This window comes from Thunnus albacares, chromosome 17, assembly GCF_914725855.1.
Source record: "Thunnus albacares chromosome 17, fThuAlb1.1, whole genome shotgun sequence".
In the NCBI taxonomy this organism is placed as follows: domain Eukaryota; kingdom Metazoa; phylum Chordata; class Actinopteri; order Scombriformes; family Scombridae; genus Thunnus; species Thunnus albacares.
In genome coordinates, this window is record NC_058122.1 from 23405521 (window position 1) to 23430020 (window position 24500).

General features: G+C 40.5%; 2 protein-coding genes across 10 annotated transcripts; both read right to left on the reverse strand.

Moving 5' to 3' along the window:
- Window positions 1-1962: 1962 nt before the first annotated feature.
- Window positions 1963-11770, reverse strand: ubtf (upstream binding transcription factor). 8 transcript variants are annotated; one of them, XM_044332570.1, is made up of 21 exons: window positions 11519-11770; window positions 8997-9055; window positions 8656-8828; window positions 8446-8529; window positions 8187-8342; window positions 8016-8080; window positions 7745-7871; window positions 7544-7654; window positions 7312-7445; window positions 7069-7210; window positions 6941-6982; window positions 6682-6792; window positions 6230-6385; window positions 5917-6063; window positions 4540-4650; window positions 4366-4454; window positions 4051-4240; window positions 3914-3961; window positions 3734-3787; window positions 3531-3650; window positions 1963-3423 (listed from the first exon to the last, which is right to left on the reverse strand). In XM_044332570.1, exons 2-21 carry the CDS (start codon window positions 9031-9033, stop codon window positions 3283-3285), a joined length of 2238 nt encoding a protein of 745 aa, XP_044188505.1. In that variant the 5' UTR covers window positions 9034-9055; window positions 11519-11770; the 3' UTR covers window positions 1963-3282. The 8 variants fall into 8 exon arrangements, with proteins under 8 accessions (XP_044188505.1, XP_044188509.1, XP_044188510.1 ...); XM_044332574.1 differs by lacking the exon at window positions 11519-11770 and adding an exon at window positions 11265-11512; XM_044332575.1 differs by lacking the exon at window positions 11519-11770 and adding an exon at window positions 10852-11255 and having other exon boundaries at window positions 1963-3420.
- A 2109-nt stretch (window positions 11771-13879) lies between these two features.
- On the reverse strand, window positions 13880-23137 carry slc4a1a (solute carrier family 4 member 1a (Diego blood group)). 2 transcript variants are annotated; one of them, XM_044332567.1, is made up of 21 exons: window positions 22931-23137; window positions 21574-21643; window positions 21188-21243; window positions 19647-19753; window positions 19524-19570; window positions 19267-19432; window positions 19044-19179; window positions 18877-18946; window positions 18727-18769; window positions 18447-18631; window positions 18066-18273; window positions 17158-17361; window positions 16877-17025; window positions 16557-16751; window positions 16199-16444; window positions 15981-16070; window positions 15416-15582; window positions 15045-15286; window positions 14793-14962; window positions 14130-14303; window positions 13880-13978 (listed from the first exon to the last, which is right to left on the reverse strand). In XM_044332567.1, exons 2-21 carry the CDS (start codon window positions 21598-21600, stop codon window positions 13901-13903), a joined length of 2760 nt encoding a protein of 919 aa, XP_044188502.1. In that variant the 5' UTR covers window positions 21601-21643; window positions 22931-23137; the 3' UTR covers window positions 13880-13900. The 2 variants fall into 2 exon arrangements, with proteins under 2 accessions (XP_044188502.1, XP_044188501.1); XM_044332566.1 differs by having other exon boundaries at window positions 22911-23137.
- Between the last annotated feature and the right edge of the window lie 1363 nt (window positions 23138-24500).

Here is a 24500-nt window from a genome sequence, read left to right on the forward strand (position 1 = left end):
TTTATTGAAACTAAGAGACCAAACTATGACACATATTTGTGACCATATAGTCCAGTTATACTTCCAGCATGTCTGCTTGAATACAGTTAAAACAGAACACACACGTCTAACTGTTAAAGATCAATTTTTTATTTGCCCAAATACTTGAACTACAAGGACATAAGAACACCCTCAGCTATAGAAAACATCAAATTTTGTCAAATGACCAGCAGTACAAACTCGTAAAGCTTTGCTGTCTTAGATATCTCTATAAACCAACGTAAGGGAGAGAAGAAACAACTGAAAACAGGTGAAGTAAATCCAAAAAATTCTTCCCTGTGAGTGAAAGACTCACTGGCCTCAGAAGTCACAGATGAGGGTTTTCGCCAAATTAATGTACTAACAAAAACAATAAGCACTCAATACAAAAAACAGTATTTACAAAAAAATTACAACCATTTTTTTTTTTTTTTTAAACCCAATTCCACTGGCAACTCAGTTCCCCAAATCCCTTTTACAAACTCCAATCAATCAATATCAGCAATCACTTTTCTTTTCCCCTCCCCCAGTTATTTAAATAGTCCACGCTGGTTTTGTTTTCAGTCAGTGATGAGATACATAATGGTCAAAAATCTGTCCATTAATAGCAGATTATTAACAGTCGGCGTGTAATAATCTGTCCCTAGATCCAAAAAATGACAGTCATGGAAGTCTTGTTATCCGTCCGTTATCAGGTAACCAATGACACGACAGCGCCGAGCAGAAAAAATAACTAAAAGACCTTTGGGGGGTAAAAAAAAAAAAAAAAAAAAAAAAAAAAATTTTTGAGAGATTTGAGAGATTTAACAATATCTACATTCATGGTGTTGGTATGATGTCCCCACACAGGCACATACATGCACACCGCAGTCACATCATGGTATGCAACATAACAGCAAAAAAAAAAAAACAGCACACATTAAAGCAAAGAAACACACACACACACACACACACACAGACGCGCACACACACACACCCTCATATATACACAGTTTTGTGCATGCATGCACACAAACTCACACAGAGGGACAGATTTACATTAAGTGCACACTTTTTTGGGATCAGCATCAGACTATAAAACCTCTACGGATTTAAGTCAATACCATTAAAATTTCAAAACAAACTCGAAAAACAAAGAGATGACACCATTCAGTTCAGCATCCATAAATGATTTCAGATGGATCCGAAAAAAAAAAACAAAAAAAAACAACTGCTCACAATTAAAAAAACGAACCTATTTAACAATTCAATCCGATAAACCGTCAACGAAATGTAAAACGGTTCAGAAGAAGAAGAAACATACACCAATTGTAAGACATATTCTTTTAAAAAAAACACAGTCAGATCGAGCAAACTACTGTTGGAAAACGAGTGTTATCCCTTCAATTACAAACTGCTCTGGAAACACAATAAACTGTTTTTTATTACCGTCAGGCCAGAACAAAAGAGTCATAACTGCTGAATAAACTGAATGCAATAGTTTCAGACTGATAAACTTTTATACACTACAAAACATGTCAGTTAAGGTTGATAAATGACATTTCAATGACAGACACATGGAAATGGACGCTGCAGTGACTATAAAAAGGTTTCAACCCCCTTTTTTGTTTTACAACTCTGAAGCAAAGTGCATGTAATGATGTTTATTTGACGCTGATGAAAAGGAGACTCTTTAATCGGAAATTAAAACCAAACTGACTTCAATTTAGTGCCAATCTAAAACACATAAAAGTGACTATACAAGCACTGAAAGACCATACTTATGTAATAGAAGTGTGACAGGTGGTCCAACAGCTGGTTAGTTACATATCTGGTTGCGAAGATAATAAAACATTTCAAACAAATCTGTTTCCTGGAAACTACAATTCAAGCGAAGGAAGAAAAGTTTTCAAGGCACTGAACAGCCCGCTGAGTACGATCATTTTCTTTTTTTTAAAAAAAAACAAAACAAAACAGGGATTATGGCACAAGTGTACATCTGTTTAAAGCAGGCTGTGGAGATGGAAGAAGTGCATTAGTGAGGAGGCCGAGTCAGACTTTAATATTAGAATCTGTGGTAGGACGTCAACTGCTGCTTTGACATAAAACGATCAGTTTTACAAAGAGAATTTGGGAGGATAATGCAGCGTCCAGATGTTTATAGCCGACAGAAGAAGCTTCTATTAAATGTTGCTTGGGCGATTTTATATGATGGATTGTTTTGTTTTTATTCGTTCTTAATTTAGACAAACTTGAAGAGATTTGTCTCACTAATCAGCCCATCATGACATGAGATCAGTTTCAGTTCTGTGCATTAAAAGGACTTAAATGAGACTGCAAATAAGTAAATTTCTCCTAAATGTTGCAGTTTTCCTCTTAAAGAGTCATTTTCTGTTAATCAGTATCAAAAAGCCTCATTACACCCGCTTTGATTCAATGTCGTAAAGCAATAAAACATGAAAAAGTCATAAAAAGGGGGTTGAAGCCTTTATGGGCACTGTAGCTTTTAAATGAGAACATGTGTGTACGTAACAAGTTTGGAATATTTCCAGCAACAAAAAGACATTCATAATGGCTTGATTTTTTTTTTCCTGAAAAAATACCACCTCTTTAAGAACCAAATGATAAAATCTACATCATAAATTGAGAATAGAGAACACGTCAACTTTCTGGAAAAAAAAAAAAAAAAAAAAAAAAAGGAAACATTCTGAAGAGTGCAATTTTCAGTACCCCGCACACCCCCCCCCCTCCCTAAAGTGATCCACCATACTATGTTCTTTGGCTCTAAGAAGCCTGTTCACAACTCATGCCACTTGTCTTTAACTAATTACCAGAACAATAAAAATAAACACTGGAGGGTAATTCATTATCCCTGACATTAAAAACAAACTTAAACCATTGAACCTGTAAGTCAAGATTGAAACCAACGGCAGAAACGTTCATGACATCACCAAACCAGTGGGATGCTGTGTTTTGTTTTTTTTTTTGTTTTGTTTTTTTGTTTTTTTTTTTTTGGCATAATGTCAGCCTGTGAGATGATCATCACACCGGGGAGGGAATGAAAACTGATTTTCTGGACATAAGGGGCAGGGGTCCCTCCATGAGTAGATCACAAACGTAAAAAAAAAAAAAAAAAGTGGGTGAGTGTGAAATGGATGAGGCAATGCAGGGGGGCTCCCTCTGGTGGTGGGAGGAGAGCAGGGTTGGCACAGTGGCAGAGCTCCCTGGACTCTTGGCTCAGCTCAGCGCTGCTCAGTTCGTCTCAAGGACGCCGTCGGCCCCGTTTCAGTCCGAATCTGAGTCCGACGTGCCCTGTGAATTCGACTCGCTGCTGCTGTCCTCCGACTTGTTCTCCTTGTCTTCCGCCTCGTCGTCGTCTTCTTCGTCGTCGTCGTCTTCTTCTTCGTCGTCGTCGTCCTCCTCCTTCTTCAAAAACACACGACAACAAAAGAACGATATTTAGAACCGGTCGACTTCTATTTCTAGCCATTTACCTGAACGCTGCATAAAAAAAAAAGAGAGCTGCGACTCACGTCATCGTCGTCGTCGTCATCTTCGTCCTCCTCGCTGGACGAGTCAGCCTCGGAGGAAGCCTTCTCCTGCTCGTCATCGTCGTCGTCTTCATCGTCGTCCTCCTCCTCCTCCTCAGTGTCCTGCAGGGACATGACATTTAAGTACGGCTGCTACATGAATTTCAGACACAGCTGATAGCAAACAAGATGCACAAGACACTTACAGATTTCTTGGACTTTGCCTTCGGGCCTCCTACTTTTGCCGTAGTTCTCCTTTTCTGAAACATCAAGTAGATAAACATTTTTAAAACATGTCCTAGAAAGACATTAGAAAGCTAAAATATCCTGTTCTGGTATGTGCCGGCACAATGTGAACCGTGACTAACCATGAGCATTTCACTTACCTGTGAATTATATTCTTTGTAGGTGTTCCTCTCTTGTGAAGACAAGCTCTGTGGAGGGATGGAAGTGGGACGTTAGATAAGAATTTTTCAGTGTCAACGATTTCTTGACATAAAAACAACATAAAACAACTTCTTACAGCGAGCCACTGTTCCAGTGTTACTTTATACTGCCTCTGCTTCTCCTCGGCTATTTTCTTGTATCGGTCCTTCTCCTTCAGAGGTAATCTCTGCCAGCGGCTGCCGATCTCAGCCATCCGCTCTTTCATGGGGAGGTGATTCAGCTCTCCGTTGGACAGCATCTCCTGAGAGAACTTCTGATATCCGTTTCTAGAGAGAGAGCCAGAAGCAAGTAAAATTAGAACTTCAAGGCTTCCCAAGCTGACACGCAACAGGCTGACACACACACACACACACACACACACACACAGATGGGATGGATGTGAGAAACTCACGATGGTGGCTTCTTGGGTTCACCCTCAAACTTCATCTTCTTCCCTGAGGCAATGGCAGCAGCGGGTGAGCGCATCTCACACAGGTCTCTCTGTTGAGGAGAGACAAGTCAACTGTTAACTGGTTTACAGATGCTGTGCAGTTCTACTGGACATAGACAGTGAGTTTCTTCTAACCTCGTATCTTTTCTGGTCCTCTGCTGCCTTTTTGATCCACATAATCTTCTCTTTTTTCTCCATGTTGATCCAGGTTGCTTCCATTGCTTTCTGAGCCTTTTGCCGGTCGCTCTACAAAGTAGAAGTTCACATGATATGTTCCTGTAAGCTTGTGTATTTTGCAGCACTTGGTCAGAATTATACAGCTGAAGCTGGGTGATTGTGTACACAGCCATGCCTGATATCTCTCTATTTGTAGAGTCTACATACTTGTATCATAAGAGTCTTTATAACTTTATGTTTATCTAAGTAAGGAAAAACACATGTAGTTCATGTTCTGATACTCTGTTTTCATTGTATATACTCAACTTTTATTCTATATTTTCTAGGGCTGTTAATTGATTTAAAAAAAACTAATTAATCGCACACTTTGCTGTGATTAATCGCTTTTTTCCTTCTTAGTATTGTAGCTTGTAATAATGTTGTTCCAAGTAGGTAAATTCAAACACTATTGTTTAACAGCATCTTTTTAACTTTGATCATAGATTCTCTCCTGTGAACTACAGATGTCCAATAAAACCATCAAGGCCATTGACTGTCAGCCTTGATGGTTTTATTTCTTATAACAGAAATAATAACAAAACCCTGGCCTTTAAAGTGCCAGTGAATTTCAAAACCATCAAGGCCAAATAAATGATAATTAACAACAATAAATGTCTTCTATGATCAAGTGCCAAATGAATTTCAACAAGGTCCACGATAGTCCATGCAAATATGAAAAAAGACCAAAGATTCACACATGGAGGACACACACACAGAGAGTTCAAAGGGACTCTTTTCATTCGCCAACATTTAGCTTAACTCTAGTTTCACATGATCTTCACTCCAGCTTTAACACTGAGCTCGCTACAGAATGACAGTAATGTGTTAATTGTGTTAAATATTTCATATTAATGCGTTCATTTTGACAGCACTAATATTTTCTGCTATAAACTGACATCAGAGACTGAATAATGACACCTGGTGGGGAAAAGGTAAACATTGTGAACTACTTCAGCTTTATTGAAATGATATTTCTTCCTTAATGTGGTGTAATTCCTGTTAAAACAGGTTATTGTGGTGGGACATAGTATAGTGAGGGATCAGTCACCAGTGGGCTATGAGTTATGGAGAGAAAGGTAGTTTGATTTGATAGGACAGGCAAAAAAAAAAAATGTTCAAAAATGTTTTGTGACTTTATTGGTTGGTACTTTCAGATATACCTACCAGTGCAGCACGAGGTCACCACTCAAGATGGCCGTGCACACTCTTTAGTACCACCTGTTGAACCAGTGTTTATGGTGTACTGGACCGAAGGAAAACTACTATTTTTATTCTGGGACAGAGTGTCAGGCATACCTTAAATCTTGCCAGGTAGTCTCCTATGACACTCTGCTGCCAGATGTCCTGAGCAGTCTTGGGTGGGTCTGGCAGACGACTACGATCCTCCTTCTCCTTCTTCTCGGACTCTGCCTTCAGGACTGTTTCTAGGCGTTTATACTTCTCCTAAATGAGCGAGACGACAAGAAAACTGATTAGACGACTAATTTAATATACAGTAATGATAATAATCTATGTTTCTACCATGCAGTCCGCTCCCCGTTGCCCCTGTGATCCACTCTACAGGCCCGACACTGATTGTTCTCTATATCATGACGCTTTGACTGGTTACCTTCTTCTTATCGGGCAGCTCATTCCACATGCGTGCCAGGAGCCTTGTGAGTTCGCTGTCAGAAAGATCTGGCCGCTCCTGATGCAGTTTGGGACGTTTCTCCTCAGAGAAGATAAACATGGCTGAAATGGGCCTTTTGGGTTTCTCTGGATTGGCCTGCAGGTTTTAAAACAAGACGATATCAGAAAATGATACGACAAATTAGATGCACAAGCAATCTACTGTTATCTATTGATTTACTGTTTAATAACACAAAGATTCAAACGAATACAGGGAATGAGACCTGAACTCAACATGAAACGCTATAATTGTGATAACATGCTAGTGATCTTAGTGGTAAAACAGTACAAGTAAAATTATGTTAAGTACTAGAAAACTGCAGTCTGTATCTGAACAACTGTGAGCCATTACCTCCACAAACTGAACTGTTGTTGCTGTATTCTTGTTCTTACCTTTGCTTTAGAGTTCTTCTTTTTGGATGCAGGACTGTTGGCCCCACTGCCCCTCTTAAAACCGCCCTTATCCTCACCCAAGACCCGCTGCTGCTCCTCCTCAGACAAACTCTAAAAATGTGCACAAAGCAGAAATAAAAACAATAAATTCCATCGAAAAATTAGAGTGCATGAATGGGAACGGTGATGGCTGCGACATGAAAAATACAGCGAAGACGTACTGTATGTTGAAATAGGAAACAAACAAAGAGATGCTTACACTGAGAAATCTGTTCATCTCGACTTCATACTCCTTCTTCCTCTGGAAAAAGAAAAGAAGACAGTATTTAGACAAAACTGTGAAAAACTGCAAAACTTAATAATGCAGGGTCATGTTTCAGAGCTCACCTGTTCACAGCGTTTCTGGTAGGCGTCCTTCTCGTTCTGTTTCAGCAGCTTCCACCTCTGGCTACACATCACCATGCGCTCTGTACTGGGTACGTCCTTCATGCTCGACATCAACTCCGCGCAGAACATCGAGTAACCGTTTCTGAAATAACGCACCAATGATATGATGTGTTTAAATAACTCACATCACAGGGAAGTAGTGGCCTACAACACGCAGACAAGTCAGCAGTATATTTGACTCACGGAGGAGGTTTGTCAGGTCGGCCGTCGGACTTGTCCTTCAGGTGCCTCTCGGCCTTGGTCAGGGTGGACTTGACGATGTCCCCTTGGGTCATGTTTAACTCCGGGTGCTGCTGGATGTACTCGCGCATGGTCTCCTGGAATAATATAGCAAACAAACCCGGAGTTAGCGCTCCTGCTGACACGGTATTTTGTAAATCGCTCCTTACGGTTCTACTCATTGATGTAGTCTCACCTCATACTGTTTCTGTTGCTCCAGAGACTTGCTGATCCATTTGAGTCTCTTTTTGTCAGACAGTTGTGTCCACTGTTTGCCAAGACTGTCCTTAATGTCCTTGGTGGTCGCCTGGTGTCAAAAAAAGGAAGTTAACACCTGTTGCATGTGACAGTTAAGCTTTTTTTTTTTTTACATTGTGTTGTAAACACCCAAACTTACATCTGGGTGTCCCTTGAGGAAGGCCTTCTTTTCATGGTTGTACCACAGCTGTTGTGGTGTTTTGGGCTTCTCTGGTACATTTGAACCTTTCTTGGTCATGCTCTCCACAAGGTCTGGATGTTCTTCCCTACATTTACATATTACAAAACACATTTACAGACAGTTATCATACTTTTATATTGTTGCAGATGAATTAAGCAACTGCTACATCCCTGCTTAACATCCCCAGTGTGAATACTTCATTTTAAAAAGCTGTAATAAGTAATCTCACCTGAACTTCATCATGCTTTGCACAAATGTTTCTTTGTCTCTCAGGAAGTCTTCAACATATTTTTTCTGTAGAAATGAAAAGAAAACAGCATGTCGGTATCTAATAGCACCACAGCAACATGACACAATCCTTGTTTTCTATTCTGCTGAGCCTCTGATGCTTTTGACTGACCTTTTTTTTGTCGGGCAGCTCCCTGTACTTCTTGGACAGGATTTTAGTTAGATCTAAGTTGCTCATCTCAGGGTGCAACTTCGCATACTTGGCCCTCTTTTCCATGAAGAAGCGGAAGTATGGAGTCAATGGCTTTTTGGGGAAATCAGGATGTTTCTGTGTGTCCAGGAGGGGAAAAAAGGAAGCGAGAAGACCTGTGAGTTACACCGAAAAGATGCTAGTTGTCCATTAGTCATATGAAATATCTGTTTTAACTCACCTTTATTTTCTTGCCCTTGTAAGGGTTCTTGATGTAGTCTTGAGCATCAAATATCAGCTCTGTAAGGGTCCGGAATTTACGAATCTGTGGTTAAGACACACACACACACACACACACAACAAAACACCCAATTAGTTACAAAAATTTGGCAATTTAACAGACAATAAATCTATCTCACAATCAATGTGAATATCACTCAAACTTGCGTACCTCTTTGGAGACTTCCTGCCACTTCTGCTTACACATCTCCGCCGTGTAGGAATTGAAGGCCACCTTCTGCCAGTCGAGGTGGGACTCTGACGTTTTGTATTTGGTCACATCTTTCTGGGGCAAGGCCACTTTCATGGCCTCCAGCAGTTTTAAGAGATCATCCTGTGGCCACACTGTGCAAAGATGAGAGAAAGGGACATTAAGTGATGAATGACATATTGTCTTTACTTGTATGTAAAAAATATATTAAATGTTGTTTTTATAATAGCAGATATGTGGGTACTGTGCTATAATTAGAAAGAAAAGGCAATTAATTATTTCAATATATAAAGTAATCCCACCTAGGCCTTGGGTTGCTGCCTCCATTACTCCATTCATTTGTGGGTGTGCTGTCTTGTATCTACAAAAAAAACACCAAAAATCAAGTTAGCACGTACAATCTTTAACAGAAACATCATCTTTATAATGTAAAATACAAATGTAATCCACAAAATGTAGGTTCATGATTAGCCCCTACAGTCATAATACCTGTATTTTTAAATCACGTAATTTAATGATAATGTTATTTTTATTAGCATTTTATTCATATGGCTGAAGTATTTTTCCTCCCCGACAAAAAAGGAATATGTGTGCGGTATAAAAGTAAAACTCTAGTCGTGGAATTTAAATTTGGCTCGACATAATGGGTTATGTTCATTACACCGCCCCTTAAACGTTTACGCTACATGGTGAGACATAGGCTATTGCTTGTGACGGCTTCAAATCTCAAATAACACTGCGGAGGGCTTCAACTAGCACAACTAGCTACGACAACAGGAGTCTCCGTCGAGCAAATGTTTCCAACCGGAATTTGGCGCATTAGTACTGTCCTTATTCCACAACAAATGTATCGTGGACACACAGGAGCGACCATTTTCTCGCCTAGTCCGCTCGGTAATGGAGGATTTTCTGTCGGAGCGGAGGTTGGGGAGGATCCACGGAAGGAGGAAGCGAATGGACGTGGACGGACAGGCAGCTGTAGGCGACCAGCTGACCACGGGGATCTGCTTTCGGTCTCCGACAAGGGGGAATGGTGGCTTGGAAGCACTGCAGTGAAATGCGCCACTCGGCAGAGGCGCCTCATCACCGTTGGATGCGGATCTAGCTCCGCCATGCAAACCTATAATCTTCCCTTCATATGTTTACTCGGACTGGAGCGAGGAAATCAACATATTCTCGTATTACAGTTAATAAATGTGTTTCAAGAGTATGTTTTTAGGCCGCTTTAATCAGGTTTTTGGCTGTTAATGTTGGGATTTAAGGGCAAAATCCAGTACATTCTTCAGCGAGGCGTAGCCGATCTCTGCTCCAATGATGGCGGCTGCTCGTTGTTCATCGTGTCCTTGATGGCCCCAGCTCACTGAGGTGTCCACCGTGTGACCCAGCTACATTAAACCTATCGATACCACCATTTATTATAACTTAACGGCTATAATCATACACATCTGGAGCCGTTGAAACATCAAGAATAACTTAAATTTCTTTAAAAAAAAAAAAAAAAAAATGAGAGAAAGAAAACAACATATGGAGGATAGAAAAATGAGAGCTGGGGCATTTCCATGGCCAAGGGCAACTTGGCACGCCAAATGAAGCTTAAAAATTGGACATTTAACAAATATATTTATAGATATACGCATCTTAAGATGTTAAAATACAAAACTTTAAGATTGCTTGCATTTTAAGACAGTCCTGTTTCCGAGAGAGAAGACCTCGACTACATTATTGCTCACAAAATATTAAAAACCAGCATCGACTATGTCTTTTGCTAACGTTAAAAGCCAAGTTAAATGTATAATATAGCTACTTCGCCGGGTTATAAACGATTAAATTTAAACAAATTGGTTAAAATGTTCGAGATAGCTGATAAATACCGTGGTGGGTTGGTAGGACTTGCGGAGGCGCAGGAAGAAAGAGGAAAATGGAAAATATTTCTAACAAACAACCGTTACATTCACAACCTTATTTTACGGAAGAATTTATTTTAACATACATTGTTAGATATTTCGGCTACACAATAGCGCGGGTAAACGGTGGCTAAATTTTGAGAAATAGCTCAAAGGAAACATGGTAACATCCGAGACTGAGTGGCTTCACTGGCGCTGACAAACAGCTCCAGGTCCGCCATGCTTCAGCCTTGCTCTCTACATGGAAACCTACCGTGACAAGGTCCAATGGCGCACTGCAAACTGAGAAAAACGGGGCTTAAAACTTAAACCCAGGGCGTTGCAGACTCCCGTCCCTCGACCCTAAAGCGTATAAGCGAGAACAAGAAGGCGGGTTCTCCGAGCTCGGTCGTCGGCGGTTCTGGGCTAGTCAGTGAGAGAGAGAGGGGGAGAGAGAGGGCGAGTCTCTGCACGGTGAGATATTAAACCGAGATCCCTGATGGCTAACCGAGAGAGGCGGCTGGCTGTTCCGCCAACAGCCGCATGGAGGTCTCGGCGCGGAAACCACCGCTAATTCCCCCACGCAAATAGCCCAGTTTCAGCACGAACAGACGAGTTTCGATTAAGGGAACTGGCGTAAACCAGTAGCACGGTGTAATTGTAAGGAAATACCACGTTTAGCATTACCTCCCGGTCTTACATCCAGTTTCTTCCCCGCTGTAGAGGACAAGAAACTCGGCTATGGCCGACCTCGTCTGTACCCTACCGCAGCCGTTGGTTTATTTCTCTAGTACAAAGAGGCTACCGACCGAGACGCTTTACAAACAAAACAAAAGCAAACATTAAAGGTGAATTTTGCGGGGTTTTTGAAGCTTATTCTGGTTTGTTTATCGCGTACTCTCGTCGAATTATGAAACCGAGCGGCTGTGTTGTTGGCTTACCTGTCTCTCGGCGTGAGCCTCGGCGTCGTTGTGGAGGAAGAAGGGGAGGGTTGAACGATAGCCAGCACTGCGCCGTCCGTCCTGGGCTCCAGTCCCCGCAGAGATGGTCCTTCCCCCCCGCCTCCATCTCACTCGCCGTCTCCCTCCACTCAACGTGCAGCAGCTTCTCTCTCTCCATCCAACCATTTCGCCACGCCGAGGCATCCACATTTTTTCCGATTCTCGCACCGTTGTTTCTGAACACAACCCAGGGCGATTATTTCTACGCATGGAGGCCGACCTTGTCTGATCTCCAGCCGAAGTTTTGCGCACCGAATATTTGATCAGGTAGCCGAAACTGTCATGAAAAGCCAAACTTGTGCCAGTGATTATATAATTTTAATGCAACTGTCTCACCTCATACACTCCCCTAATTTAACACAATTTAACATTAAAACAATTTTTTCAAGTTTATAAGAAGTTTATAATTTTCACTTTAATTTTAATGCCAGTTTTCATCTTTACAGGATACTATCTGACATATCTACTCAAAGCAGTCTATGCCTTTTCACATGGCCTGAATCCTCTTATAGCAAATTGCAAGCGGCTGTTTGACAGCTTCATTTTGGCCCAGCATGTTTTTTCTTTTCAACTCCACCTTGTGTGTTTGTGGGCGGAACCCGCGGCCGTCCAATCCCGTCAGTCGGATTCACGGAAAACAAATTACTTTCAGGCGCTCGGCCTTGTTAAACGGTGCTGCGTTCGGTTGCTGTCGGAAATATTGACATCATCGCAAAAAAGGAGGCACACCTGTTTTAGGGGTCTACTGTACTCCTGTAATAAAAGTGCGCATGATGCATTTTGATGTGTTACTGATTTCTAAGGAAATTATTAGTGTCATTTAACCTCCCCACTCTTACATTCGCCACCCAACTTTTATCTAATTGCATCCTTATTTAAATAAAGTGATTTTAAAAAGGCACATTCTGCTTGTTTTAGTCGTCCTGTCGTAAGGGGTAATTACTTATTTCAGACTGAAAGCAGTTAAGATTATATTTCTAGTGTTTTCAGAACAGAAGTACTGAGAAGTTGGAGTTTACTTGATAACCGTGAATGCAGCATGCAGCTGAGTGGCAGGCGTCTTGGTTCAACTGAACAACCCCCTCCTCTTGTCTCTTTCAGGATATAATTAATTCTGTGAGTGATGTGTAATATTGTTTGTTTATTTTTTTTTGCATTTATAAAACAAAACAAAACACAAGCTCCTTAAAGGCTGGTTTTATTTTTATTAAAGTGAAAATCATAAGCATGTACAGTGTTTCAAGCACACAACAATATGATAGGCAACACAAAAGGCATACAATACATTTACAAATCAAATTTTTCCGTGATTATATCAGTACAATTAATTTTTTTATCAGCTCAAACAATAAGATCTCATCAACCCACTATCCACCCACTACTGCTCATCCCTATTATGATCATAAAAGCAATTACACACTCTGTCTTCAGGATATGGCTGAACAACCTCACTTACAAGCAGATATAACAGATAGCAGATATCTCTCCATACATATTCAAATTAGGTGAACTGAACAGGAAAGATCAAAGTGTGCAGTAAACCATACATAATATATAAAATGAGGCAAACTTCTGTAACACAATTTAAATTATTTTAGATCAAACAAAGTAGAGGTTATGGGGCTGGTGTGACAGCCACATAAAAATGCATTACTTGTGTGTGTGTGTGTGTGTGTGTGTGTGTGTATAGAGCTGAATACATGTAATCAGCTAAATTTTAATAGTGCACGTAAAGTTTGGTGAAATTACACTATTACAACATGGAGTGATCTACAATGTGGCAGCACTGGATATTCATTTTCACAAGCAGTAGTTATGCACGAAAAGAAACAAAGTTTATAAATGGATTTTATCTCACATTTTAAAGGAAAATACTTCTCATTTCCAGAATTCAAATTTTTCTCCTGGATCAAAAGAAAACTCAAGTAAATAAACAGCCTTTATTAATGCCTTTAGTAAGAAAGAAAGGGGGGGACATTTTAATGATCCCTCATGAAAGGATGGAATATATAAATTAAACAGAGAAAATGTAGTTGTGAGAGGACTCAGGATGTGTAATACACCTTAATGACAATGTGGACTAATATTGGTTCTCTAAAGTGGTCCATGGTCTCAAATACAGATTCAGCTGCAGGAATAATGTATGAATCCTAAAAATGAGTGGTACCTTCCTCTAAAGTTACCACTCATAAAAATAAAAGAACAGTTTGGAACTGCAAATATTTGTTTACAAGACACCTAATTTTCTTTTTTTTTCTTTTTTTTTAAATAGTCATTGGTAATTGGTTTTTGAATGAAACCTTAATGAAAGATACGTATTGCTCAAGGCAGTGGGGACTCATTGTACACATCCTCCCCAGGTTCCTCCTCTAAGTTCACTTTGGCATCATCTGCGTCCAGCTGCAACAGAAATGTATAGAATTACAACAGAGAAGCCTAAATATTGAATAATGTTTATGTAAAAAAAAAAAAAAAAAGACAACTTAAAAATAAAGTCAGTCTGGGAGGGGGTGGGGGGGGGGGGGGGTGAATGTAACAGATAAGTACTTACACATTTCATCTCCCTGGTTGTGAAGAGTGTGCCAGTCATCGCCATACGCAGAGGGATGGTGAGAATGAGAACGAAAGGCAGTGCCAGGGAGAAGGGGCTAATCTTCACCATCCACAGGATGCCCAGGCACACGATCTGGATCAGTGTGAAGAGATGCATCCGTAATGTGCTCACCTGCACAAATGATATGAGAGAAGGGCATGAGCAGAGGAAGGAAGTCAGAGCCAAAAAAATAACATTAAAATACACAAAATGCTCATTTAAATTATGATTACAGTGAGACTGTCATACTGTATATGCATAGAAATATCAGGAAAAATAGGAGTGTGTATACCGTCTAACGTGACAGCCATTTACAAAATATTAGACCGTAGTGTTTAATTAACAGCTCTCTAATACAGTCTCAACAAAAACTGAATGCAAGCTTGATAAAGGTAAGATTTCTTGTTGGGCTGTCATACTGGATTGCATAGATTGTACAGGTGTTCCTATTTTCTGGTATTTTAGTGTATATGACGACATCATTGTGTATAAATACTTGCAGAAATGTGAAACTGCATTTTCAAAACATCTTTACATACTTATCTTCAGACATAGGGGTGTATTAAATGTATTAATGATCGGAGTAAAGTTCTGAACATCGTATTTGAAGAGGGTGCATACTTGGGTGGCGTAGGCATCTGAGGGATGATATTTCTTGGGCGTGATCAGCAGAAGCATCCGATCCCACATCTGGATTCCACTCAGAGAGGTGATACCCATGTAGAGGAAGATGCCAAACAAGGCCGTCATAGGAATCATCTTCAGGATGGGTTCCATGTAAATAGAAACACCTGGAAATGACAGAGTAAATGAAAGATTAATAAAAGAAAATGTCAATTCACTGTGATCCAGCATCGAGATGGCAGCACCTACCAACTAGTATGGCAACAAGAAAGCCACTGATCCTCTGCTCAAGCACTTTCTCAATCTCTGGTTTTGGGCCTTTGGACATGACAGTGAGAGCGTTGGCATGGGTGACGGATCGCACGGTGGCAGCACTCAGCCACGGCACCCCAAAGATAGAGGAGATTCCCCCCATGGTGACCAGGATGAGCAGATCAAAGTGGAAACCAGATCCTTTCACCATCTTCCTCTCAGGTTTGCTCACAATCAGCCTGGAGGTCCACAGTGCAGAGACAGTAGATAGTTGGTATGCAGACAACAAAACAAAAATCTTGATTTTATTCAGTGTTTTCATTAGTTACAGACAGTAATGCCGTCATGTACTGTATAGTGTCACTCACGTTGTAATCTGGGACTCGAGGAAGATGAGGATGAAGACGAGCAGTGCTGGTACACAGCACGCGGCCATCATCCAAATGGGGAAGGACTGCTTCTCTCCCATGGGGTTGATGAACCAGCCTCTGGCTTTGGGGTTGGTTACCTCAACACCTTTTGGCACAACAAGTTTCTACAAGAGGACAAGATGACATTTTTTTTAGCTACTAGATCTCAAAGGTATGGATATAATAACTGAAAGAGACAAATAAAAGTAAAAAAACTGCTCCATGGTAATTAACTCTGAATGAATTTTTGAGAATTAGAGAGGATTCTGGGGCTATAAACTAATTTTATTTGGAGGAAATGACTAAATAAAAGACATACAGATATATCATTGATTAAAATGTACCAATCAACAAAGTGTGAGCGCCCACTGGAAGACTGAACAATGATGATCATGTTGTCCATCATCAATATCTTATTAATAATATACCAATCAAATTAAACATGAGTATTTACGCAGATAAGGTGATTGACCAGACAAAATACATGCCACAAAAAGGTGCTCCAAACCATTAAAGATGTTACCTGAGTGTAAGCATCCTCAATGCAGATGTCGATAGCGATCATGATGAAAATGGCAATCGGGACACCGAAATCTCCAATCAGACGACGGATCTATGGTGTGGGATAAGATAGAGTGTAAAGAAGGCACAACATCGTCACTTCGTTCAAACGATTTTGCATTTAGAATGTAGTTATATGTGGGAAGTCAAAGTTTTCTGGGCTTAGAAAGTTGATCTTACCGGGCCGGGGAGGTAATGACCATTCTTGAACTGACGAAGGAAATATGCAATGAAGAAACAACCAAACATAAGGCACATGGACAGCAGGGCAGTGTTGGGATAGGGCCTTTCATACTCCACTTCCTTAACGGTGACGTTGCCATCTGGATGGTACTCGGTGTGCTCCTTGATGACCGGGTGGAAGGGGTTGTCCAGTGTGTCATTCAGATGCTCGTAGTTCAGAATCAGAGGGTGGGCTTTGAAGATCTGATAAAAAAAAAGAGGTAAGATGTCAGAGAGAACATTAAAAGTGACACCAAATGAGATGATTACAGTGGTGGTTTGAGTGAAATATATGCGGAGATGAGGTGAGGAAAACCTTGATAAGCTTATTGAAGGTCTCATAGATGAAGATGAGAGAGATGAGGATGGAGAAGATTTCTTGGGTGAAGCGGGAGATGAATCTGACCAGGAAGCTGCCTTCCGCAGCCACAATGATGAATACGATCACTATCAGCCACATCCCCACCCAGATACGACCCACAATGTATTCAATACCCTGAGCCTTGCAGAACTAGTATGGAATGAAAAAACAAAACAAAACAAAACAAAATGTGTATTAATGAAGCAAAAATAGATTTCTTAAGAATGATTGTCAGGGTTCCAACGTGTGAATCTATGAATGCTACTTATACGTACAGCGAAAAAAGCTTCTTCAAACACCAGAAGTGGTCCTGAGAAGCCGATGACAAGGACAGGCTGGGCGGCAATGAGGCAGAAGATGATACCCTGGACACTGGTGGAGATCATGAGCTCTGACACACCCATCATTTTCTCAGTTTTGTCAGCTAGGGTCAGACAACAGAGACAATTATGAATATAGTTAAAAGGGGTCAGTTTGTACTCATGTTAACATCAGAGATCAATGAACTGATACTCTCTGACTCTCTCTCTCTCTCTATCTAAGGACTCTCTCTTACCCAAAAGCCCTCCAAAGGTGATGGCCGGTGACAGGGCCGCGAAGTAGATGAAGATGACGGCAGCGAGGACCTGAGGGTTCAGAGCATCCGTGTAGTCGCTGATGTAGTGGCGATAACGGCGCTTTATGTCTTTCACCATCCCACCGAAAGGAATGCCTGTACGGGCCAGAGGGTCTTCCCTTGGAATATCTGGGCCTTCATCAACTGGACATGTAAACAAATCAAATTGACATTAATATTGATTACAGCAAATCTGCTCTCATTTCTCTTTTGTTTTTAGCAGTGTCTCACAATTAAGACCACATTTCCTGAAAACGTGTTTGGTTCCTTTTGCAAGGAGGTTGTTGCTGCTTATCACTCCTCCCACCCGAATTGGTCAGCATATGTTTGTTTTTCTCTGTTATGTAACTAAAGCGGATACACAAATCAGAATTTTTCTGTTATTCACTTGTTTTAGCATTTACTAAATGAACAGCAACCTCTTCCTTTATTGTGATATAAAGCAATCCAACAATTACAAAGTAGAGGTTCTCAGTGATTGTCTTGTTTTCTTACAGTAATTATGGTTTAAAGCTATTGCATTAATATCTTCTCAAAAGTATCTCAAAATGAATGTTTTAATTACTTCTAATGCTATATGGAGCACCTTTAAATTAATTTAAAATCTGAATATGCATGTTTAAGAAACTTAAATTCAGAAGTAATGTAAAAACATCATTATTTATATATATTTACGAAACATTTTAAAGAATAATATAATGAACACATTAAAGTGTAAGGTCAGAATGGCATGTTGGCATTAGTATGGTAGGGACGGTGTAAAACTGTCTTCAGGCTACAAATGTTTGGTCTGTAGAAAGCTTCAGAAAGCTGCTGGACACTGTATAAGCACTGTGGTGTATGCTGACCTCGGACCCTGTCACCAAAGGCGAGGCGGGTGTCAACAGGGCGCACTCTGTCAAGCAGCATCTTCCTCTGGTAATCGATGATTGGCTCCAGCATTCCTTGCTCTTGGATTTCAGTGGGAGGGATCACAATGCTGCAGTCCATGAAGTCAGCGACGGCATTGGTCAGATCTTTTTCGTTCTGGGCCAAGAAAGCCTCCAGACTGAACACCTAATGACAGCAGCGATACAGAAAGCTTTTACTCTCTTGCATTTTTATTAGCAAACATAATTATATTCCATAGAAATCAGGGTATTTTACGTTGGTAGGATTGTATGATCTCAGTCCTAAAGCTACATGCTGCTGTGCCTTATTTTATCTCTCTACTTTCTCTTCTTTCTCACCCAGTCGGCCATTAGAGCACCCATGGCGCGCCCAGTTTCAGTGTAGTCTATTTCGCTCTGGCTGGGGCCCACCAGGACAAAGACGTAGCGGACAGGGACAGCAACCTCCAGGGCAGACTCCATCACCACAGAGTCACTCAGCCTGACAAAAGACACCACTGGCTTCTCCAAGAGGTCCAGGGCACCTATTGGAAGCACCCTCTTTGAGTCAAACCTGGTCATATACTTACAGTACAACAACCTGGAGACATATGACTGCTTTTGAATAACATAGACGTACCTGAGAGGACAATTGAGGCCTCCATGTTGTCAGAGCTGTCTCTCTGCAAAAATAACAGTCCAGCAGTGTAGTAAATGTAAACTCTGTTATGTTAATACATGTTTGTGATATTGATGATTACCCAAATGATGAAAAACCAAAGCTTAATACCTTCTTAGTTACAGAAAAGGCCTGCATCTCAATGTCTCCAGAGGCTGTAACCACAGGTCCCCCAGCTTGACTGGAAGAACAAATAAAATCAGCACATTCTACAAAGATTTTCATGTCATTATTGTCATGTAGAAAAAAACTATGAAATAGCAGGTCCTGTGGGTCACCTGCGTCTCATGAGGAGAGCTCTCAGCAGAGCATCCCGATCGTCGGCACGAATCTCATTTTTTTTCAGGAGCTCATCCGCCACCTTCTCAGCCACAGCAGACAGACTGCTGGCATTCAGGTCGAAGATGAAAGCACCTGAGGACAGACACAGGCTCACAGTTTGATTTCATCCTACTGTAACATATACTCTGATTTCTGTTTCATTAAGGGTTCCAAAGTCACCTGTGCTCATGAGCTTGCGGAGCTGGATCAAGCTCTTGAAGGTGAGATAGGAGACATGAGAGGAACCCCATTTTCCTGTGCGAAGGTTGAGGTTCTCCTCGTAGCCCATCCAGCGGCCAGTCTCCTGCCAGGTGCTGCCCTGGAGCTCATTCAGCTCCACATAGGCCTGTGGATATGTAATGTGGTTAGTTAAAAAAACATACCAGTACAGAGTGAATTACATTAACTTCTGGCAAGAGTTAAGAATGTGGACTAACTTGAGCGTCCCCTCTTGTGGTGGCATTGGTGTTTACGTTCAGGTTGGCTGAAATAAGGAGATAGAAAAGTGATTTAAAAAGTCAAAAGTGCCAAAAGCTGCATGGACTTTAAGAGCACCCTACCCTCTAAATTACTGGGGATGAAAATGGCTTCCATGGGTGGCTCATTGTCCTCCTCCTCCTGCCTCCTCCTCTCCTGGTCATAGATGTCACTGTGGCCTGGTGGAGTTCTGGTTTTGTGGAGAGACAGAAACATTAACAGAGACTAAAGATGAACATGGGGTGATGCTCAACACCATCAGTGTCTCACCAGATGTTATGGGATAAAAAAATGTGGGATTCTTTGGAAAATGCACTCCAATTATTGTGTCTGTAAGTGAACTGAACTCCAAAGCCTCTAACTGTAGTTGGTAAATGGCTTAAGATCCATCCAAGTAATGGTCTCAATATAGGCTGACAGTCTAAAGAAATCTGTTATTGGTGCTATTCTGTCCATGGCCAGAAGAGGGCAGGGTTGCTCAACCTATCTCTTATCACTGGTATTGACTACTTGGCCCTTAAACTGTTTACCCTGACTTCAAACTCTAAGGCACCCTGACCACAGGCTGTGTAAAAATCCCACATCCTTTCTTGGATTAGCTATGCACAACCATGGTCCTAATGCTGTTAGGAAAGGTATTTAGCGGTTCCTGTATTTCATTTAAATAGCTAAGTTGTAATTATGTCTGTGAATCTTGATTTTTTTTTTTCTGAAAGCAAACAAACAGAAAAGGAAAAACAACCAGTTGATGTCTATAATTCCAAGTCCTACTATACCCTGATTTAATGGTAATTTGGTTAATGCCGAGTATTTCTGTGGTCTACTGGTGTGGACACTTGTACGTCACTACCATGAAAATTTTTTTGCCACATATTGTGAGTTCAACATAGCTCTGACCTCAAACCTGCTGTAATTGATTTTTTTGGCCACATGGGGGCAGCGTAACAAGCTGTTAACACATTATCGCCTTACAAAGTTGTTGTGTTGCCTATTTACTCATCCAGTAGACATGGAGCAACATAAGTATTCATTTAAAGTCATATTTCTGGCCACTTGGCTAATGTAAGTCCAATGTTCACTTTCCTTTTTAGCTCAGTTTTGATTTTTGCAAAAAAATCTGGCTTTTTAGCTGCTAAATTCTCCCCTATGTTCAAAGCTAGTTGCTAACTTTGTGTGTTTGCTGTTTGGTGCTAAGCAGTGGAAAGTTGAAAATTGCTGCCTGCTGGGACTAGAAATGATATTGATGAGAGTAATGAAAGTAAACTGCAGCCAAAAAACCAAAACAATGAGCTAAAAGATGCTAAAATGCTCTGTAGAGCTGAGAGAAACTTCCAAGTTGGGTGGTAATTCTCAGTGGGTTTGTTACTACAAGCGACACCTTTCAAATTACACAAAGTAATTTATGCAATGTAGCAGCTTTAACTACTTAGAACTTAAACCTAAATATAACCAATTGAGTGGGGAAACCTTTTGGGATTTACTGACATACCCACATCAGGGAAAGAAAGTCCCAAACTTTTGTCTTATCAGAAACTTTTTTTTTTTTTTACATGAATGCAAAGGCAACCTTTGTAAATAAACAGTCTGTTTAAACAGAAAGACCTCACAGAGAGAAAGGACTCACAGTCTGAATGGAGAGGGGAAGGCTGAGTCATTGTCTTCATATGACATGTCACTGCCCTAGAAAAGAGGAAAGAGATTTACTGGAAGAAAGTTGGATGAAAATATATATTGCTGCAAGATTTATTGATTAAACCCTATAGTCTGCATCCTGAGTCATTGTCCTAGATTTCCTCTCTCTGTGAGAAAGGCTTTGAGAGCATAATAATATCATAAGTAGTTCTTATAATGCAAGCGTCCTGAAACTTTATCTGGGTAAACAACTATGGTGCTTCATTATTACAATATATATCTTGCAGCAATTGTACAGTTTATATTGTATTTTGATGTCAGCTTTAGAGTGAAGATGTCAGACGTCACACTGCATATGAAGGAAAAAAAAAGACCAACCTCCTCAAAACTGAAATGGTTTTCCATTGATGTTTTTCAGTCTCAAACCCTCTGCTACTTTGTGCATTCCCTAGGACAGAAAAAGGAATAAATGAACATAAATTCAAGAATATAATAATTATACGAGCTACATCAAGTTCCCATAACTAATTAGAAATAACTGATGACTCAGATGGGACCATTAACATTAAATCTTCAATTCCTTTACTGGTGATTTTTGGGTTGTGACAGGTGCACCTGCAGCATCCAAAGCATGGGATTTGTAATAAATATATATTATACTCTTGTGTGTATACGTGTGTGTGTGTTTTTTTTTGCTATTGAAGAGCAGGTTCCTCTGCCACCAAAGATCCCAATAAGGACTTTTATCGCCATCTAACACAACACAGCCGCTCTGACTCTGTCTGCAGAGCCATGGCTCATGACAGATAATCAATCAGCCGTTGAGACTGTGAGCTACGTTATAGTTTAAAATAGAGGACTCACAGAGCACAGAGCCTTATCTTTGGGTTACGCCCTTCTTCAGCAGCGGTACAGCAAATAACTTGTAATGTTATAATGCAGCATATGCAGCTACTGTAACCTCCAGCAATATGAAACTGTTACATTTAGACAGAAATACTCAAAACTCAACAATCTACATCTTATAATTTAATATTGTATATAGTTTTACATTTCAACTTGATAAACAACAGTAAGGCACTTTTTTGTAAAATTGCAATTGCAAATATCTTTTATCAGAGGCAAAGAGACTTCTGCAGTAAACAAAACGTGCCATTATTACACAACCGCTTCATACTTGCTCAAAAAAAGAGGGAATGAGTACTGGTTCCAAAACAGATCTAAAGATAAGGCCAGTACATCTGAACAAGTATGCTGCTGAATATTAACAAGACTTTGCTTTTAAGTGTTTTTACAGAGAATATACAGGTAGTTTAACACAAAGCCAAGACAATTTTAAAAATTATGAACATCCTCGCTGGCTCAAAGTGCTCAAAGTCAACTTTTCAAAGATGAGAATCTCACTTGACCCTGACCTCCAATGAGTAAAAGGCTTGAAATATGTTTACAGAAAATGCATAACAAAATATTTTGTTTGTAAAGGTTAATCCTTATAGAATAATTGTTTCCAAGAAAATAACTCAAACTCAACAAAATAGTTTAGACTCTAATCTCCTGCCCTTATCTTACAAACACGTCAAAGGCCCAAAAGGTTAGAATATGCTGCTCTGCAATCAAGATACATTCAAATATCCATCTTGTTTGACCTCTATCCTCTAGTCCAGTAGTGCCATGAAGTGTGTCTGACCCCTGTCCAGCAAAGGCCACACCCCTACCTGCATGCAGGTACTCCCACCTGGTCTCCAACACTGGGAACAGGACGTCCGCTGTTCTGTCAGTCAAGACGAGCCCGATGATGAAGTGAGCTGGGACCAACGAAGATGAGTTGCAGTGACTGAGAGAGGAGCGGGAACACCCACATGAAACTACGTCGACCCGAAGAAGTGCTGTACCCCACAACCCCTCTGGTTGCCCAGCAACCTGGCAGGGGGGTGGGGGAGATAAGGCGTATGTGACAGACAAACAGCCCTATCATTTAGGGACACCTTGAGACAGGGATATCCCAGCCCTAGTTTGCCCGCTCTGCCCGCTCAGCATGAACCAGGTTCAAGCCTGGATGCTAAAACTCAGCCTGTCCGAGGGGCACATGGGGGTAAAGAGGGTAGAAAAGGGGGCAACTTTTTCTATCAGTTGGATAGCATCTTACTATCTTGTTTACGTACTGGGGATTCCCTTACGATGATGGGGGGGTATCTCCTCTTGATTTTATTGAGAAAATTGATGTGATGAACGCATTAACGTCAGCTTTTTCTGTACAGCTCCAAAGCTCACATGGCTAGTCTGCAGTGCATGTGACATGGTAGCTACATGGTTAGACATCTTCTGCAGCTGCCTGGCACTGGATTCTGGTGGTCCAACCCTGTCAGATGACAGATACTGACACATGGATGCAGCATAGGCTGGTGGACTGGAAAACATCAGAGGTTGATTGTACATTTTTAAAACATAGAAAACACTGTAGACTGTGATAACAGTTTCAGCAGTGCTGCTGCCGTCAAAGAATGGAAAATTGAATTAATAGACACATGACAAGGTGATTAGTTTAGTGCTTTTAAACAGGAAAACCTACTAGGGTGCACTGAGGAGTATGGTGGCCTACCCTAGAAGATGAGCAGAATTTTTAAGGTGTCTGTAAGTTCTTGCATACCAAGTCTTATTGACAGGTATGTAGGATCAAAACTTGACTGTGAAGAAACCAAAGAATCCTGCAGACTGTCAGTCACTTCTTCTCAATTTACTATAAACTAATAAAGTGAGTACAAGTGATCAACAGTGTGCAGGAGTCCTTGGTTTCTTCACAATGAAGGTACTCTCTCCAATATTTTTTGATTTTATTTTTTAAGCAACAATAAACGCAAAACACAACAACAAAAAGCTCCACTTATTTAACATTGGAAATCCACTCCACAAAAAGAAAGAAAAGAAGAAACAAGGCTGATACAATGAAGAAAAACTTATTCTGCATAGTTCACAACAAGTAACATTCTGTTACTCTGCCAGATCCAAATCTTTAACATGATTTATAAAGAATCCCCAAATTTTATTGTTTATTTTTTAGTATATAATTTATTCTTTCTAGTGAGATTTTGATATCATTTATCTTAAATGGGTAATATTTGGTCTGTGGGTTTTTCTCCAAAACAATGCTATTATCTTTTTGACATTGAGGAAGCTAAGGTCCATCAATATTCGTTCATTTTTATTATAATTATGTTCTTCTGGATATAAACCAAGTTAAAATAATTTAGGGTCAATTAATTTTTCTCATGTCTCTCTGACCTCTTCCCAAAATGTTTTAATCTTTC

Bases quoted from the DNA above. Each gene is read 5' to 3' on its own strand.
- ubtf (XM_044332570.1), bottom strand. From the start codon at position 9,033: ATGAATGGAGTAATGGAGGCAGCAACCCAAGGCCTAG. The intron at 8,343-8,445 runs GTGAGTTAAAAC...CTGGACACACAG, and splicing joins ACAAGGGCAAGAAAATAAAG to AAACATCCTGATTTCCCCAA. The intron at 7,872-8,015 runs GTGAGATTACTT...ATGTAAATGTAG, and splicing joins CAAAGCATGATGAAGTTCAG to GGAAGAACATCCAGACCTTG.
- slc4a1a (XM_044332567.1), bottom strand. From the start codon at position 21,600: ATGGAAAACCATTTCAGTTTTGAGGAG. The intron at 19,180-19,266 runs GTGACTTTGGAA...GTCTGTCCTCAG, and splicing joins CCGCAAGCTCATGAGCACAG to GTGCTTTCATCTTCGACCTG. The intron at 18,947-19,043 runs GTGACCCACAGG...TTGTTCTTCCAG, and splicing joins GCTCTCCTCATGAGACGCAG to TCAAGCTGGGGGACCTGTGG.